Here is a 19,383-nt window from a genome sequence, read left to right on the forward strand (position 1 = left end):
AAGTTAAATCCTATCCAGAACTTTCACACACCAATGACATTTTTTAAGGGAATCAGAATTGCATAAATATGCATCACGATGATTCAGCAAGTTGTTTCCAAATCTGCTGCGGAGACAGTGACCCCAAGAGGTCAAAATGGTCATTACAACAGTAAGCGAACGACACAAGATGAAGAAAAGGCTTCATTAATTCTAATAGTAAAGCAGATTTTATCTTCCTTTCTAATGTCTAGTGTCTTCTCCATTTTGCTATTGTGTAAAACAACCTGTTTTGTATTGTTTTTATGTAGATGAAACAATAATGAATCGTACATCTCATGACTTCAGAATTCACTTTAATTTGTTTTTAATAAAATATGAGGAAAACTTTGTCTTGCTTGACGAGAGAAACTGTTATATCTGTAAAATTATGAGCGAAAACACCACAAATAAGTTCAAATGAAATACTCTAGGCACTTGTTCCTCTCGTCGTCCAGCTCTTGGGTCTCGATCTCAAACTTCTTCATGGCGATGAAGTATTGAACAAACGGCTCTCCGAGGGCACTGCAGATGACGTGATCCTCCGCCAACGCCTCCAGCGCGTTGTCCAGCTTCACGGGAATGGCAAACTCCCTCTGCTGGCCGGGAGTTTTGTTCAGAATGTTCTCAATGTTCAGGTTTCTCCTGATGCCGTCCAGTCCTGCGGCCGTCGTAGCAGCCAGGACAATGTAAGGGTTCGCCATAGCTGAGCCTAGCTTGTTGTCGATGTGCGTCTCCCTCCCGCCATGACATTTGATATTAAAGGAACTGCTGTTGTCATTGCAGCCACACGTGGCATACAGAACTCGCTTGGGGTCTTTGATGGTTTTGGCGATGTGGCTCCGGCAGCCCAGGCCGGGTGACATCAGGCAGCTGAGCGCTGCAGAGTGGGTGAGAAGTCCCGCCAGCCATTTTCTACCAATCTCAGACAGATCTACTTCCTTTTCGCCACTCTGGAAGAGACTGCGCCGCCCATTAGCGTCCCATAGGCTATGGGAGAGCACACCGGCGTTATACAGGCCGTCATCGGTAAAAAAGCTGGCGATGTAGCTGTGCTTACGAGCCATTTCTTTAATGCCAGTGCGGAAGGTAAAGGCGCTGTCTGCAGCCGCGATCCCAAACTCCGGCCTCAAATTGATCTCCATCTGGCCGGGTCCACTAGCAGAGGCGATGCTGTCGATGTCTGCACCCATGCAGTACATGCTGTCCACCAGTTGCTGGAAGAACGGGAGGTCGTGGTTGCTCAGCAGCGTGGTGGCAGGGAACAGGAGCGTCTTGGGTCCGATTCTGTCCGGCGCTCCCAGAACACAGCACTCGTAGGTGAAGGATGAGTGCAGGGAGAATCCCAGGCTCTGGAGCTGACCGAGCAGCTGCTTCGCTATAAGGCGAGGCGAGGTGCGGAGGGGGCTTCCTGTTATGGTGCATGGATCACATATGACCCGTGCTGTCTGCTCAGCCCAAGGCAGGACTCTGAAAGTTGAAAGGTCAGGGATCAGAAGAACATCACTGCTGAAGCTAGCGGTGTTGGCGTGGTCCACTTCGTTGCTCTGCGGGCTCAGGGTCAGCTCCAAATAGCTTCTTGGCATGGGAACCCCATATATTGCTTTCTCCTGTGATGATCCATTAAATACAAAACAAACATTTCAGAAACTTTATAGGATTGTAGAGACAGAGAAACAAAATACCTTTTCTTCTTCTCCTTACTCTCAGAAACCAGCTGACACTTAAATTAAGTTTTATCTCTGTCATTATACATAAATAAAGCAGATTAATTTGAGTTACATGGAAGAAGCGGACAGGCACCGTCTTGGACCGCGACACTCCGTGGAGGTCGGTGGCCTCAAAACGGACGAAGTTGATGTTTTCTCTGGCGATCTGCTGCTTGATTTGTTCCATGGCTGAGAAAAACCTCAAGTTGCTGGAGAATTCAACGGCTTTGTTGTCGTTATCTGCGGAAAACAATTTAACATTTGACATGAATAAATATGTTGTATTTCTAAAACTTACTGTTCAAGTGTTCGCTGAAGAACTTTTACAAACATTAAGTCTAACACTGGACACGTAACCAGATGTGTGTCCAGAAGTTAATTTACTCAGTGGGGAATAAATCAATGGTGCCACAATTATTGGTGGACAACTGCGTTCAATTTCCAGGGACACTTGCTTCATGTCTTCCCCTTCTCTCTTTTCCTCTTTACTAGATTTCCGTTCAATAAGGCCACTAGTCTAAAAAAAACCTTTTTTATAAAACATTCTAGAACAGCTTACCAGGTTCCAGATGCTTATATTTGTGATGGTTGAACAAAAAACGTTTTTTTCTAGGCATCACTCTCAAACAATCCCCTCTCATGTTGAGATTTTCTAGGTGGTTGTCATGGAGACTTGATGACCTTTAGCCCCCAACGTGTACTTTAAAGTAGAAGTCAATGATGTGCAGAAACACAAAGCTTTGAAAAGCTTGTCAGTTTTTGAAAGTAGATTTTAATTTAATTTAATTTGTCCTAATTTATTTAAATTATTCTTGAATTGTGGTCAGGGGCCACACAAAACCAGTCCAGGGGCCACAAATGGCCCGAGAGCCACACTTTGAACACCCTGGCACTAGAAGGACCTTGTCTAAATAAATGATCAAAGCTTTTAAAATGTGACAAAATTAAATATGAAGCTTATTAGGCATTATGTTTTGTCATTGTCTACAACCATAAAAACTGATAAAGCTAAATATTTTTTTTAAACTTGATCTGTTTGTAAATATTTCTACTAACTTGTCTTTCACCCAAAGCATCATCAGAGATGGGTAGAGTACGCAAAAATACTATTTCAACATATTTTTACCTAAGTAAAAGTAAAACGTAGCCATAAAACAGTATTTGTAAAAAGTCTACTCAAGTCCTAATCAAATTATCAATCATTTAATATTTACAAATTGCACAGTCTGATGGACCAAAATATAAAGTTCAATAGAAATGTTGGTCTTTTAAGGTAAAAAAAAAAAAAAAGACTAATTTATACAAGGAGCAAAAAATAACAAATTCAGTTAAAATATATATTTTTTCCATATCAGTTTCTTTCAATAAAAAAACCTATGAAACTTTAACAAAAATAGCAGGTGTGTGTCCGGTGAATTTTTGGTTAAAACATGTTTTTCATTCAGTGGGTAGAAAATTTTTCTCAAGTAAGAGTATAAATACTTTTTAATAAAATTACTCAAGTAAAAGTGAAACGTACAGCATAGTGAGAACACTCCTATAAGTAATTTAAAAAAATGTTAATCAAGTAAATGTAAATTATCCAGCTCTGATGATACTTTATGATAGAGTCACTGAAGAAAAAGTAAAAAGTAAATTGGAGTAAAAATACACCTACAAGTATTTTTTTCCAAAAAATTACTTTTTTTGGAAAAAAGTAATTTTTTCCAAAAAAAATAACTTTTTTTTGGAAGTTACTAGTTACTGACTTAAGTAAGTAACTAGCCCGACTCTGAGCGTCACTGACCTGAATCTCCCGTCTCTCCCCAGGCTCTGCTGCCTGAATGTGCGTAGATCCTGACTCCAGGCTGCCTATTTGTTTTGGCAGCAGACCTGATTGAGCTGGATGCATCCACAGCGGGGGGCAGATGAATAGGCGTACTTTCTCTGGAGCTGCCCCCCCTTCTGGAAGCATCAGACTGAGGTTTGAAGGTGCTGAACGCCCTGTGAGGGTTGTCATCGTCCCCCCGTCTCTCGCGTCCTACACCGCCGCCGCTGCTGCTCCCATGGAGGTACGTAAACGGACTTCCTGGCTTCCCCTCCTCTCTCCCTCGCACGCTGAGCAGATGACTGTCCCTCAGGATGCTCTTCAGCTCCTCCATGGTCTGCTGGTGGACACCCAGTCCACCAAACGACACCTTAGTCTGGGATGATTCGTCCTTCATCCAGTCCTCCTTATGTGGACGTTCCTCCAGTCGCAGATCTTCATCTTGAGGACCAGATGCAGAAACTGGAAGAGGTGCTGACGGCATTTCAGAACTGGTCAAACATTGGTCAGGAGATGGATCTCCTCCTCTGCAGCTTTGACCCATCATAGGTATATACTTCTTAGTTACTTTAACTCCTTTCTCTTCTTTGCCTAGACTCATTTTTGTTCCATCTGTTTGGTCTTTGCTTCTGCTGGGACTCTCCTGTAAAAAAAAAAAAAAAAAGTCCCAAAACTGGTGCTGAGACACTGACAAAGCAATAATTAAAGGATTTTATTTGTCTTTAGATACCTACAATAAAAATGTGTTGGCACTGAAAAATGACAAGACAACATTTTTGTTGTTTGTTCAAACATCTTTGTAATAAATATTACGAAAATGATTATCCTTGTAAAAATAGCTCCTTGTTGTACGATTTGCTTTACCCTACTGACAGAGTTGGATAGCAACTAGTTACATTTACTTAAGTAACATTTTGAAGCAAAAATTTACCTTTAGAAGTATTTTTACTACACTGTACCTTTTACTTTTACTTGAGTAATTTCATTATTAAGTATCGCTACTCCTACTTGACTAAACTTTCTGGATTTCCTACCCACTGAATGAAGAACAAACTAATTTTAACCAAAAATTCACCAAACACAAACACATACCTGCAATTTTTGTTAAAGTTTCATCAGTTTTATTTTGACAGAAACTGAATTGGAAAAATTTTCTTTTGCCTGATTTTGTTATATAAATTATTTTAATTTCAGTCTTTAAATTACCAAAATTTAAAGCTTTATATTTTGATCCGTTTGATTATGTAATTCTTAAATATTAAATGATCAATAATTTGATCAGTTACTCAGTACTTGACTGGGCTTTTAGCCAAAAACTCTTTTACTCTTACTTGACTAATTTCTTGGACAGCTACTTTTTAAAAATACGTTGAAGTAGTACTACTCTTTTTGGGGTACTTTACCCCTCAGTTATTGAGAAGCGATTGTTTGTTGACACTAACGTTTGCCCGTGACGTATGTAATGCGCCAGTTCGACTTAGCTTACCGGAAGTTGCCGGTGTTCTGTGCTGTAAACAACTTTTAGCTTTACTAAGCCGAACATAACGGCTGTTAATGCTAATTCAATGTTTTGAAGCGTAGCAAGCACAGACTGAACGGTTTCGTTCATTTTCTCTTCCACTATAAAACTACGTCTAGTTTTGTAGCCTAAAACTAGACGTAGGCTACAATTCTAAAGTCGCGCAGAAAATCGACGTCGACAATCGATTTTCACTGATTGGCCCGGTTGAAATTCTAACGGAATCCAAATGAGTGGCGAAAGATTAGAGGCGAGATAAACGGTCAGGCTAGTACAACAAGAAATTTAATAAACGTTATGAAGATACATTGTGTACTTCACCACAAGATAAATAAAATAAAAGACAAAAAACAATAAAAAAAATACTTGAATAATTGAAAATAAAAAATACTTAATTTATATTTTTAGATTAAAATACAATCTATATTCGTTGCACACCTTCACAATAAATTCAACTAAATAAAGAAAAAAAAAGATGTTGAATTGTTACCTTGAAATCTTCAGAGTCATTCATGTCTGTCTTTGTGCTGATTAATAGGAAATTGGAATTTGATTTGCCCCCATTTGAAGGCCGAGCTTCACTTGCACATTAATTTTTATAGACAATTGGTACAATGGTGACGGATTAGAACATTCTCTCCAACCCTGACAGCCACTGGAGACCAGCTGCAAACTGGCACCAGCCAGTCACTGGTAGGGACTGAAACATTGTTGCTCTCATCCCATTGGTGGAAAACGGTAATAATTGAAACTGCAGAGCGAAGCAGTTTCCAGAAAGAATGATCAGGATTTCTAAACCTATTATCCAGAGTCTGGTAGAAGTCAGTTAATTGACATTTAGTCACCAAAAAGGCAGAACATTATCATCGTTTTTTGTTGACCTATTTATGTGATTTTGGTTCTTAACTTTTTACAGGTTTTGATGTAAACTGAGGGAGATAAATAACCCTTTATTTTAGCTTCCAGAAACACTGATGTTGCCTAATTTTCTAACCTACACACACGATCTTAGTGTTATTTGAAAGTACTCTTCAAATGGCTGTTTGTTTTGACAAATAATTTGAAAATCTCAAAAACACACCTATAATTTGCAATTGGAAAATGTGCTCCGAAAAACTGTTTGGAAATTGTATACAAGTAGTAAAATAAAAGTTTAACAGTTCAACAGTTGAAAACGTACACCTTTTAATTCTGAAATAGTAACAAAAATGAAAAGCAATAACTATGATTATAATTCATCTAATAATTTACAAATCCTGTAAAAGTAGGACCATATTCAGAGCTAGACTGGTCTCCACCAGGAGGCAATAACATGAAAAATGATTGTGTAATGTATGTTTGAACATTTAACTATTGCTTAAAAAGTGTGTGGAGAAAGAACACATACAATGAACATTATTAGCTACTTTATTTTGTTTTGTATTACTTTAAAAAAAAAGTTTCCCATGGGATCAATGAAGTATTTTTGAATTTAATTAAATAATCACTATGGAGATGTACACCAATGTTTCTATTCAACATACAATTGAACAACAAATCAATTCAAGAGTATCAATCAAGTTTGATGAGTGCCAAACAGAGATTACTCTAGACTTTTTGTGTCTAGAGTAATCTAGACACACAATAAGTTATTTGACTTATTGAGTCAAAATAACTTATTGAGTTATTTTGACTCAATAAGTTCAAATTAATGATGTTTTTAAAAACTCTCTGGATTGTTAGTTTTATTATATTCTCCACTGTTTGTTCAAAGTATCAATAAATACCAATAAATTTGAAAAAAAATGATTAGATGCAGTTGCTGTGTAGAGATTAGTGCTATACATCACACTTCTCCATGTGATGGGTGCCCTAAATGGGAATATTTTTCAGCAGTACTTGTTTATGTGGGTCTATAATTTCTGTGTCCCGCAGTCACAACCATATGATTACCTATATAGTAATAAATTGTTCTTTATCGTTATCTCTCAATAGTACCACAAAATACTGTGGTAAATTTTTAAGTCAATATTGCCCACCCCAATGTACATTTTATACAATAATAAAATAAAATATAGGGAATATATATGCAATATGTTTAATTGTGATGTTTATTGATTGTTATTCTTCTCCAGCAGTAATGATCCCATTTTTTTTTTTTTTTTTTTTTTTTTGGCATATTTTATTTCCTTCCTAAACTGTTAACTTGTTATTGAGAAACGAGTCAAACTGGTTCCATAGTTTCGCAGGAAAGTGTGCGGGTCCTGTTTCGAGTCGTGTGGTCGTCCAGTGTCCTGGGCGTCAGAAACCACCTGACATGCGCCTCCTCGGGATGAGTCTGGGAATAACGCCGCACATTTTCAGGGTGGGGTTTCCAGGGATTGCATCAAGGCAGTGGCAGTGAAACACAAAAACAATCGAAACCGGAAGCAGAAAGTTCAAAATAAAAGTACCTGTATCATGAACGTTCTCTTTAGAGTACATTTTATAGACATTGTCAACAGCAGGTCTGATCAGCAGGTCCTGCTATCTCTTGATAATGATTTTATCTTAGTAAATAAGGACATTAATGCAGCATTTGCACCAAATATTTGCAAGAAAAACTATGAATAACCAGTTGCACCAGTAGAGTTTTCATATCTGAAGAGCCCTTACACACCCTACAATCTCTACATATCAAGAAAACGGTTTTAGTTATTAATTTGGTTGCAATTTGCAAAATGTACACTCTCTTTTGTGAACAATTAGCAATATGACAACTGAAAGGTGTGAATTATACAAATATTGCACATAACATGAGATTTGTATCAACCCGCACAATATAAAAATTCTAGTAAATGAAGTTTATAATAGAGTATCAAATTACAGCAGCTATAATTTCAAGGGACTTTTCTTGTAGGTCCAATTCAGATGGAGTTACAAAAAACAGTTTCAGTTCATAGCAATACAAAACAATCATAGGGTCACATTACTGTTTTTTCTACAACGCAATTTAATCCAAGTTTTAATTCAGCTCAAAGTCATCTGATCACAAAAAATAAGTTAGTGAAACATTATATACTTGAGGTAGTCTAAGTAGCTGCATGAGACATTTAATCCTGAGCAAGCATGTAATGACTAAATAGGACAACTTTGTATTTGCAGCATATCAAAATTCACTGGGAATTATAGGAACAAAAAAATGTCAATTTTAACTTAAAATATTTTAACCTGTTCTCTTCAGGTTCCCAAGTATCTGTAAGCTAATTCAAAGTAGGAGTGAGTATTTATCGTATTATAATTTATTATGACAAATTTCTTGTAACAAAGTTTTGATTTGTTGTTGACACAATAAATTCCAATGAATTATAATTTTTTTAAACTGTCTGTTACCTAAAAAAATAGTAAGTAATTGTTCTTATCGCCACTTTTATCACAATAGTGCCACAAAATATTGTGATAAACCATTTAGTTTATATAGCAAAAAAAAAATCCTAATTTCATTCTCAATAAAAAAGGCAGTTAGTCTTGATATGAATCATTTGTGTGTGTTTTAAATATTGCATGTTGATGCTCTTTATTCAGGCAGTTTGATTGGCAGGCAGTCTTTTATTGTGAAAGTCGTAACCGGAAACGTCACTCGGCATTGCCTCATCTCCGGTTCGTGTCAGTGTCTTCTTCCCCGGCAGATCAGCAGACTTCGGCTCAGCTCGGAGAAACAACACCGGACTGTATGGTGGAGAACCGTTTCATATTCTGACCGTTTTTCTTGGGACCGGCTGTATGATTAAGCTACAATCTTCAATGAGTAAGCATATCCCAGTAAGTAGCGGTTTTTCTGGCTACCATTTTGTTTTTTGTGTGCGTTTTTTCCAGGCTCACCTCTTCGGGTTTTGTTCTAAAATCAGGACGGAAGCTCTCACCAGCTGGCCTTCACGTTTCCTCGATAAAACCGCGGCCTACGCGGCACAAATTTAATCAAATTTCTCCTTACTCAGACGTCAAGTCTTTAATTTTTTGGATTTCGCTGCAGAAAGTCAAAGTAAACCTATTTCAGTCCGTGTTTTTAACGGTAGTGAAGGTTTTTGTGCTGGTCGCCATGCTTTGGAAGCAGCGGTCGGATGCGCAGCTGAACCGGTCTTAGCCGGTCACTCGAAGTTTCTCTTGGTTGAAGTTAACGAATCTTTGGATGAAATCAGTCACAAACACAGCCAATACTTTCCTTTTGGGTTTATACACTGCTTTTTTTGGTGATGTTTGCAAAAGGCGTTGTTTTTTTTACCTTAAAAAGAAGGCTATGTCTTCAGGCCTGTTATTTGATGGCGCCCCATCTGAGCTGGAAGGACACGTTTAAAGTTTTTAACGAAATGGCGAAATTATATTGGTTAATAAAGGATGAATATATTTTTCTATGTTTTATCTTTATATATCGCCTCCCTTTCTAATAGCTTCTTTGTTCGACCCACAAAATGTCCACCAAATGCTACCCATCAGCCAGAAAATAGCGGATTATCGCAGCATAATTGAAGAGCTTAGGTTTTAGATTTGCCATAAATGAGGAAAAGCGCCATTGGTGGAAAAACTGGGCTTCAGAGTTCTTGTTGGTGTAATGGTCTGAAACATTAGGAACTGAAAAGACAGTAAAAAAACAATTTAATTAGCTTGATGGTATATTAAAACAAGAAATATTATGAAATCTGTAATGGAGGCCTCATGAAAAAACAAAAATCTGGCATAGATGTCAGAAATGACACATCCTTTGTATAACACTGGTGGCCATTACATAAGATACTACACAGCATTACTGTAGGTGATTTATTTTCCCTTATTCCATATCATCTGCTCTGCTGCAAATTATTAATCCGTTTTAACCCCGTTAAAACTGATTAATTTACCACCTGTTGTGTATAAGTTCATGCACATTTTATAGAGTTTAATTTTAAATCAGTTATGCATTGATTTAGTTTCTTTATATTGACACATTTGTTTCACTATTGGATCAGGATTTTGCTCTAAATAGTATATTTTAATTTCTCCCTCAATATCTTAAATATTTCTGTCTGTCACGCATAACTATTTAGAGATATGCAGACATATTTTTCAGCAGAAAAATGTGACTGACGTCAGTGTTTCCCAGCCCTGATTCTCAATGCAGTCTGCCCTGCATGTTTTAGATGCTTACCTGCTTTAACACACCTGATTCAGGTGATTACAGCCTGTTAATCAGATATCATTTGAAGTCAGGCGAGCTGAAGCATGGAAACACCTAAAACATGGAGACCAGAGTTTGGAAAACATTGTTCTACATGAACCATACAGAATTTTCTCTGATTTCTGACGTCTTCTTCCGATTTTATGGCACTACCAATTTCAATTTTACCAGATTTTAAGATTTTTACTCATGAGCTACATTAGCAGAAGATGTAGGAAGAATATTTTATCTCAAGGCAATCCAGCTGGCAACGGTTATTAATCATATTTTGAGCAGAGGTGACATCACCTTGTGTGAATGAGGTCACTGCAGTCAGACTCTGCAAAACACTATTTTACTGTTTTAAAGCAAAAATAATAATGGAGAGTTCATATTAAACTGGCTTTATCACTTTATATTAGTGATTTAGTAATTAGTGTGGTTAGCATTACAAACAACAACGTAGAAAATTTTGATTACTACTTTAGCAGTTTGATTTCTAAAAGGCTGCCAGTATTTCTAAGTCTGGCATTTTTCATCACAGACAAAGGTTAAACGCCTCAAAGGCCAAGTCAGAGTAATTTTGCTCTAGTCTGCCTTTCAGCGCCAGTGGTGGAAATCATAATTTGATTAAGATTTAAAAGGCTATAATGTGATTATAAGTAGATTATTGACACTGCAATTGACAACTTATAATATAAAGAGCTTTCATATGAATTAAAAACAGATCAGAAACCAGGGCTGGGCGAGTTGACTGAAAAATGTATCACAATATAATGATTTCATATCAGTCGATCAAAAGTTGTTGATTAGGTTTTTTTAGTTTTAAATATCTGACTTACTGCCAAACTGCTGACATAATCTATTTTCTTTTGGGACGGTGTTGCAATTTTCTCCTTTCATCCTACTCTTTTGTTTATTTTTAAGCAGCTTTTTAAAAAAACTGCTACTGCAGAAGTTACTCAGCTGGTGTTGCTAGGTAACCACAGTGAGTGAGTTGCTAGGTAACCACAGAAGGAGTGGTTAGTTGATGCTATCAACCTTGCTTAGCTATCCGTGAGAGGTTGAGCAACTGAAGTCTTTCTCATAGAAGTATCTTAATCTGTAAATGAGTCCAGAGGAATTTAATCTATCATGTGATTTATTGCGACAGGCCTATGCGTCATCAACCAAATTTCTCTGTTTTAACAGATTATTAAGGACTTTCTTCCACAGAACGAGCGGTTAGTTGATGCTATCAACCTTGCTTAGCTATCTGTGAGATTGAACAACTGAAGTCTTGCTCATGAAAGTATGTTGATCTGTAAATGAGTCCAGAGGAATTTAATCTATCATGTGATTTATTGTGACAGGCCTATGTGTCATCAACCAAATTTCTGTTTTAATAGATTATTAAGGACTTTCTTCTGTTTTTTTATTGTCTCATTTCACAGCAGTTCTGTGGTGTTCTGGGTCGCACATTTATGGAGTTTCTGAAGGGCAGTGGAGACTACTGCCAGGCTCAGCACGCTGCCTATGCAGACGAGTGAACAGCAAAACTTGCATCCATTTTACATACTTGAGCCACCGGAGGGACCCTGGAAAGTTTACAGGACCGGGAAACCTCCCAGAACCAGCGATACTTCAGCCTGGATGGGGTAACTCCACCCGCTGCACACTGCCCTCGTTGGCTTCCACCCGGCCAGACTCAAGGTGGAACCAGCCTTTTTTTGGGGTTTTTTTCTGTTGTTTTCTCTTCTTTTGATTTCATCCCAAAGGAGAGGATTTTAAGTTGCTTTTCTAATTGCCTGCCACTTCGTCAACTGGCATCTCCTTCAAGTTGCCAGCCATTTTTGATGATTTAGCCTTGCCAACCTTCTACAAAGACCGGGGGATATTTTGTTTCTGGGCTTCCTTGAGCTCATTGGACCTTTGTGTTTTACATTCCCTCTAACTGTTTACACTTGTGTTGTCTTGTTTTTTGGAATAAGTTTACGTTTTGTTAACCATTTTTACATCGTTACAATGGCTCGCATGAACAGACCAGCCCCTGTTGAGATAACCTACAAAAACATGAGGTTCCTCATTACCCACAATCCCACCAACGCCACCCTGAACAAGTTCATTGAGGTGAGACACAATCTCCATTCTGAGTTTTTGCCAAATCAATATGCATCAGTGAAATAGGATCTAAAGTTTTAGCTTTTTGTTGAGTAATGCTGCTGTTGTCTTATAAACTTCAAAAACAACAACATAAAACAGTATCAGGTTGTAGCAAAAAATGCTAATTTCCACCTGCACCTCGTGGACATGTTGATGTAATAAAGCAAGATTTAAGAAATCATGAATTTGCAAAGAGCCAGTATAATAATTTATTGCATAGATTTCTAAGAATTCATTTTTCAGATCTCACTATGACCAACCAAACCAAATTATAAACCAACAAATGATTCATCTCACCCGGTACATGTAGCTGGAGATGGGCACCAGCACCCCTCCCTACCCCACTAGGGGACAAGGGTGTGAAGAAAATGGATGGATGGACAAACGATTCATAAAACTATTTCTTTGGCTTCATTAATAATGAGATTTGTCACCATGTGGTGACCGTTGAGTATAAGACAGATAATCTGATTAAAAAATGTATCTCCTCTGCCTTCTCCCAGTGTTGACTAGAAACAACCAATCAGAGCCAGGAGGCGGGTCTTGGCGCTGTCAATCACCCTCCTTTGCAGATAGCATAGCCTGTTATGAATGTTCAGGGCTAGTTGGCATAATCACCAATGACGGCAGATGAACTTTTCCTGTCACTAAGTTGTTTCTATGCCATTGCCACATTGAGCAGCAAGTACATGAGACTAATTGACAGCATGAAGACCCTCCTCCTGGCTCTGATTGGTTATTTTTGGTGCAGAACGGTGCATTTCATCAGACAGCAATAGTAGCTGAGGGAGGAGTTGGAGGAAATCAATATTTTCACAGCTTATCTCTCATATACAGTCACAGTTTTAACAAATATGTAAAAAAAAAAAATACTTTTTATAAGTTACATGCTGCAGCTTTAACAGACACATTTTTGTCAAATGTGCAAACATTTTATAACTACAACATTTTGAAAATGGCAAACTATTCCAGTGACCCATCATGACAAGAGAGGATTTTTATTATAAAACCTACATTTTTGGATGCTGCACTCGCCTCCAGAGGGCGCCCTTGTGACTCCAGTCATGTCATCTGATCTCAGACAAATTTTCTTAAAGGTGGAGCAGCAGTGTCATGAAGAACTTGATAAACTAAGATGTTTGCATCAAAGTTTTTTATATATATAAAGTAATATTTAGAAAGTATTTAACAGAGATTATATTGTCTAGATTTCTTGCTATTAATCTTTATTTTGATTCAAGAGCTTTTAGAAGTGTTTTGCATGCCTGTGACCAGTTAGTCATAAAATATGAAGAAGCATATAATTTAGATAAATATGGAAAAGCAGTAAAACTGATCACATCAGGTTTCCTAATCGGTTGTTGATATTTTCCCGCAGGAGCTGAAGAAGTACGGTGTCACCACCGTGGTGAGAGTTTGCGAGGCCACTTATGATTCCACCCTGGTGGTAAAAGAGGGGATTCAGGTTCTGGTAAGTCCAGTCCTGTTGCATGACTGATCAGCAGCAGATAAACTGTCTAAATTAATCTCAGGATAAATTGATCATTTCCACTTTGATATATTTTTTTGAAGGGCAATTTTCTTTTTAGAGACTTTATATTCTATTATATTGATAGTTTTGATTGTAAGTGGGGTTTTTCCCTCATTTTATTTATTATTTTGAATATTTAAAGGTCTTTCAGTTCCAGTGTCATGTGTTCTTTACAATGTTGAAGTTTTAGTCTTTTAGAGGATGAACTTGCAATATTATGCTGTTATTATATTATTTGAAAATGGTCTCAAAATAATGCAATAATTACTGACATCATTACGTTAGCATATTTTTCTAATCTTGCGTCAGTATTTGGTGTGTAATTAGAAATGGATGTTCAACAGGTTCCCCCTCCGTTTCTCTTTCCATTGTAACCAGTTCAACCACTCCTTGTTTCCAAGAACAGGGATCCATGACATAATTTCCTCTTTTTCTTTTTCCACTCATCTGCGGCAGGATTGGCCATTTGATGATGGCGCTCCTCCCTCCAACCAGATCGTGGATGATTGGCTGAACCTGCTGAAGCTGAAGTTCAGAGAGGAGCCTGGCTGCTGCATTGCTGTCCACTGTGTGGCAGGGCTTGGGAGGTAGAAATCCATCTTTATTAATGATGCAGGACTCCTTTTGCAACAATTAAATTAATCAAAATATCCTCCAATAATAATATGCAACAACCAAATACCACTAACTTATCCAAAATTAATGAATTATATTGTTGGCCATTTTAACACAGGTTGTTTCTATTGTGTTCTCTTCCTTACGTTTTCCGTCAAACTATCAATAAAAGCTACTAGTGCCACAAAAAATTATCGACCCAATATAAAGATATTATTTTGTTTTTTATAAATTTTGGAAAACTTTAAATTAGCACTTTTTTTTTTTAGAGTCAACTGTTTTTGGTCTTAATGAGAGAATTGATGTCAAAACTTTACATTTTTGCTCCCTAATTTTTATTGTTTCCAGGTATGTTATCAATTATCGGCCTTTGGAATTGGAAAACTATTGAATATTACTTTAAAAAGTTAGCGTTAACTAACTCATTTAAATCAGCGTTAACTAACTCATTTAATGTAAATTTAGCTCAATTTACATTCTGATATTTTTGAGGGAAATTTTATTTCCAAAGACATCACAATTCATTTCATTTGTTTTTGGTTGTTTTATTTTTGGATATGTAGAATATCTTCCAATTCCAGTCTTTCATGTTCTTTACAAAATTAAGTTTCAGTTTTTGAGGCGTTATTATTCCACTATCAACATAGTACTTGAAAAGTGTCTCAAAACAATATTATTTATCACAATAATTAGTGGAAAGATTTATTGTCCAGCAAAATTTTTGGTGCATCTCTAATGTCTAGTAATTTGGTTTTGAGATCAAATGTTCGTTATAAAATATCTGAAGCTTCAGGTCATGCATGTTTTTTCTTCCCGTTTTATAATAACGTAAATATAATCATCCCATTTATCTTCAGAAATGCTGCCCCTCTGACAAGATGCTGCCCTGGGTGGTTGCCCATGTATCCCATATCAGAAACGCACAGTTTTAACAAATATGTAATATATATATATGAGATCTGATTACTCTTTTAAGCAGGGACATGATAAAATTAACTTAATATACTTTCAATTCTTTACTGATGGTGAATTGTGATGTAATTGTATAATAATGATAAAATAATTCAGATTTTTCTCCCATCATAGTGAAAGAAAATGTTCTTAAACATGTTTGTAGGATAATGACTCAAGTTTTTAATGGATTTTGTCTTCCTGCAGAGCTCCTGTCCTGGTGGCGCTCGCACTGATAGAATGTGGGATGAAATATGAAGATGCTGTCCAGTTCATTCGACAGTAAGCTTGTGTAACAGTTAAAATTGGGATTTGGTGTCATAAAAATGCTGTCAACTTTTTATTTTTAAAAATTTTGAACACTGAACTTCTCGCTGCCGTCTTTTTTTTCCAGGAAGCGTCGAGGAGCGTTCAACAGCAAGCAGCTGTTCTACCTGGAGAAATATCGTCCAAAGATGCGCCTGCGCCATCGCAATAACTGCTGCATCCAGTAGAGCCAAACCCCATTCCCTCCTGCCACGCCAGCCCAAAACCTCCCTAAAACTCATTACTGAAAAACTCATTTCATCCTCGCTACCTTGCTTTCTTGGCAGGTTGGATTGTTTTTTTTTTTTTTTTGTTTTTCTTCTTTGTCTTTTGCCATTGTGTTGAAGTATTTTACTTTGAAAAACCATGTGCTGTAATTCAACTTCCCCTCTCAAGGCTTAAATAAATCACAAGTGTCTGAGGGATAACAAGTTGTGTGAACAACATTGCCCAATAAAAAAGTAAAACTATAAAAACATGAAGGGCAGTGCTGCGTTGTATCTTTGTGAAATGTTGGATTTATAGTTGTTGCAAGTGTCCCACAGATTTTAATTGGCCGCTATGTTAAAGTACTGCAGAAAAAAGTAATGTAACGAGTTAAAATCCACTCTTCCTTCCTCCTGTTTGTTTTGTTTTGTTTAATTCAGTTTCAAAAGAGTAGAAAGAGATATGCCTTCCTTCAGATCACATGGATCATTCATAAATGCCTTACGAAGTGAAACCAAGGCAGTCGTGCCACTGGCGTCTGGGAAAGAAAGGTGTTTCATTTTTCTACTTGGAATAATAAAAAAAAACAACAACCTGTTGCCTTTGTCTCGTGTACGAAGTTACACTTCCCTTTCATTTAATTTTTTATTTAAATTACCTTGCTGTCATATTTATCAGTTGAACGTCTGAGTTTATTTTATTTATCAAACCATCTGTTTAATATTTCACTGCCATGCCATTTGGTTATCTTTTTTTCTTTTTAAACCTGGTTCAAGCTGTTTCAGCTTCAAACTGGACTTCCACCATCTGCGATAATGTGTATGCCTTTTTTTTCCGTTTCTGTCCATAACTTAAAACTTGCATACTTGATGATTTTATGTATTTGAAAATGTGTACTATTATTAGGTTGGCTATTTATACTATCAATGGATGTGTGATTTAGTACAGTGAGCGACAAAGTTGTACGTGTTCACCAACTTGTGAGATTACATTAAATGACACTGAAAAAAAAACAAACGGACGTCTCATTTTCTGAGTCATTTGTTGGAAAGAAGGTTGAATATTATATGTAGGACTAATTTTTAATTTTTAGTAATTATCTGACACTTTCTGCAGATTTTTCATTTAATCAAATCATTAAAATTGTTAACATTTTGTTGTCTAAAGCCCAATAACACAGCATTCTTTATTGTACTCTTATTTGTAGCAAATGATTCATCTGCAGCTAAAAAAATATTGTGAAAAATTTTGCTTTTTCTGCTTGACTTAACATCAACACTGTAGGTCAGGTTTGGATTAAATTAATAACAACCAAAACGTGTCATATTGGATATTTATTTTACAAAATCTGAGCCAGGTAAAGCTAAAACTACACCACTTGAGTTTTGGGTAGAACATATTTACATTTTTTGTCTTTAATGCAAAATGTATATATTTTTGTACAGCTTTGGCTTAATGGTCTGGATATTAGTGATATTTTAGCAAATGCCCTTTTTTGAGTCTGTATACTCCAGTTAATCATTTACTAAATTAGTTTTCGATTAATTATGGTGCTCATTCATATTGTGTTGGCCATAATATTTTTAATTAAAAATCTGATGTAGTTTTGTAAGTAACTAATTTTTGGAGGTTATGTTAGCCGTAAACAATAACCACCAAAATGAGCAGTTCGTAACCACTTTTAGAACAAGCATGTATTTTATAACCTTCCTCTTTTGTAACTACAGGGGGCGCTCTAGTTTTTTTCCAGAGTTCCTAGACGCGAGCAGTAAAGTTTTTGAAAGTGTAATATTAAGTATAATTAACATTATTTTCAATTGTCAAGTCCAAAAATTACATATGTACACACGTTCTAGACATTATAAAGCTCATCTAAGACATTTTACTTTTAACTTCTCTTTTGAATAATCTGGTACAGTGAATAAAGTTGTCGTAGTCTGACCCCGACGGTTTGCACAATTCCTATCTACTGTATTTCCAAGACTGACCAATACAGGGTTAAATCTCTAATTTGGGTGAAAACCAGAAGAAACGTAAATATTTTTGGAAATTTAATGTTCTTTGAATTCAGAACATTTTTTTATATATATTACTACTTCGACAGGAATTTTGGTCTTCATGCACCACATTTTTACTCGTTTGCCTTTATGATGATGATGCAAAAATATTCTTACAATCAGACCGGTAGAAAATCTCCAGCAGCCACCGAACAATTCGCTAATGTTTGCCCGTGACGTATGTAATGCGCCGGTGAGTTCACTTACCGGACGTTGTCTGAGCTGCAAACATCAGGGAAAAGAGCTGAGCTGAACAAGATGGCGGTTGTTGACGTTAATTCAGTATTTGGAACCAACAACGACTGAACAGTTTCCTTCACTTCCTCCGCTGCCATTGCTAAAGCTACAGGCAGACTATTCCAAAACAGCGTTGAAAATTGACGTCATCGTTCACAATTGTCCTCTGTTCGCTGATTGGCCCGGTAGAAATTTTAACAGGAGAGAATCCGAGTAGATGGGAGAAAACCTACACTGTTCTGGAAGCGGAAATAGCCAAACTAGCATCGTGTCAACCCAGAAAGCAGTTTGTTTCAGGCGAGTCTCCGATTAACTCAAATATGTCAGCTAACCTATCAGATTGTTTCCAAGCCCATGACGCCATCATTTATGCTTTCTCTCATTGTTTAAGGAGACAGCAGCCATTCGGCATTTAAACTTTTGATTTTGAAGACATTAATGAAAACAGGGGTTCCCAAGCAGCATTAGCTCTGGATTCCCTCTGGAACCCACAAACAATGCAGCAAAGTATGTACAGGTAAATAAACTGTTTTTTTTTCACTTTCACTCAGTAGTTACTACATTCATTTAGCATAAATGTTGCCTCATATCTTCTGATTTCAGCAGGAAATTAGTTCTATTTTGGAAATAATGCATTATTACTTTATTAATCTGATTCTTAATACATTACCAGATTTAAAAAAAATCACCACAATCTCCTCTTTTGATAGAAAATAATCTAAAATATGTTTTAGATTAATCCCATTAAATTTCATTTAATCTCCACATTAATTATTATTATTTTCAGCAGTTACTTGCAGCAGAGGCTCCTTCTGTCTTTTTCTTGTCAGAAACTTTATTTCTAGTTTGCTTAAATCAGAAGATGAGAATGTCAAATTAACGTTCCCTGGCATTCCCATCTATGGGACAGTAAAGGCTATTTCAATCTTCTAACTCCAACTTCAATGAGTTGTTTTAACTTACTTTTTATGATAATTACTGAAGAACAGATTATATATAGCTTTAATTTATATCAAAATAAAAAATAAAAATTACATTTGTTTTCTCCAATATTTCAGAGGCCCCCATAGCACTCCCTGGTGAACCCCACTTTAGAAAAACACTCCTCTAACATATTCTTTCTTTCATAATTGTG

General features: G+C 36.6%; 2 protein-coding genes and 1 long non-coding RNA gene across 5 annotated transcripts; 2 read left to right on the top strand and 1 right to left on the bottom strand.

The window, feature by feature from the left end:
• Positions 1-434: 434 nt before the first annotated feature.
• lgsn (lengsin, lens protein with glutamine synthetase domain) lies at positions 435-18,444 on the bottom strand. 3 transcript variants are annotated; one of them, XM_081610564.1, is made up of 4 exons: positions 18,219-18,444; positions 3,514-4,177; positions 1,801-1,967; positions 435-1,628 (listed from the first exon to the last, which is right to left on the bottom strand). In XM_081610564.1, the coding sequence occupies exons 2-4, from the start codon at positions 4,133-4,135 to the stop codon at positions 435-437; spliced, it is 1,983 nt and encodes a 660-aa protein (XP_081466690.1). In that variant the 5' UTR covers positions 4,136-4,177; positions 18,219-18,444. The 3 variants fall into 3 exon arrangements, with proteins under 3 accessions (XP_081466690.1, XP_008416760.1, XP_081466692.1); XM_008418538.3 differs by lacking the exon at positions 18,219-18,444 and adding an exon at positions 5,544-5,744; XM_081610566.1 differs by lacking the exon at positions 18,219-18,444 and adding an exon at positions 5,021-5,480.
• On the top strand, positions 8,674-11,775 carry LOC145552777 (uncharacterized). The gene is made up of 2 exons (XR_014088885.1): positions 8,674-8,833; positions 11,636-11,775. It is a non-coding gene; the product is annotated as an uncharacterized LOC145552777 (long non-coding RNA).
• On the top strand, positions 12,179-16,971 carry ptp4a1 (protein tyrosine phosphatase 4A1). The gene is made up of 5 exons (XM_017307583.2): positions 12,179-12,311; positions 13,723-13,815; positions 14,332-14,462; positions 15,649-15,723; positions 15,836-16,971. The coding sequence occupies exons 1-5, from the start codon at positions 12,207-12,209 to the stop codon at positions 15,933-15,935; spliced, it is 504 nt and encodes a 167-aa protein (XP_017163072.1). The 5' UTR covers positions 12,179-12,206; the 3' UTR covers positions 15,936-16,971.
• Positions 18,445-19,383: the final 939 nt, after the last annotated feature.

The sequence above is a fragment of the Poecilia reticulata genome, chromosome 1 (genome assembly GCF_904066995.2).
Source record: "Poecilia reticulata chromosome 1, P_reticulata-male-v2, whole genome shotgun sequence".
Classification (NCBI taxonomy): Eukaryota; Metazoa; Chordata; class Actinopteri; order Cyprinodontiformes; family Poeciliidae; genus Poecilia; species Poecilia reticulata.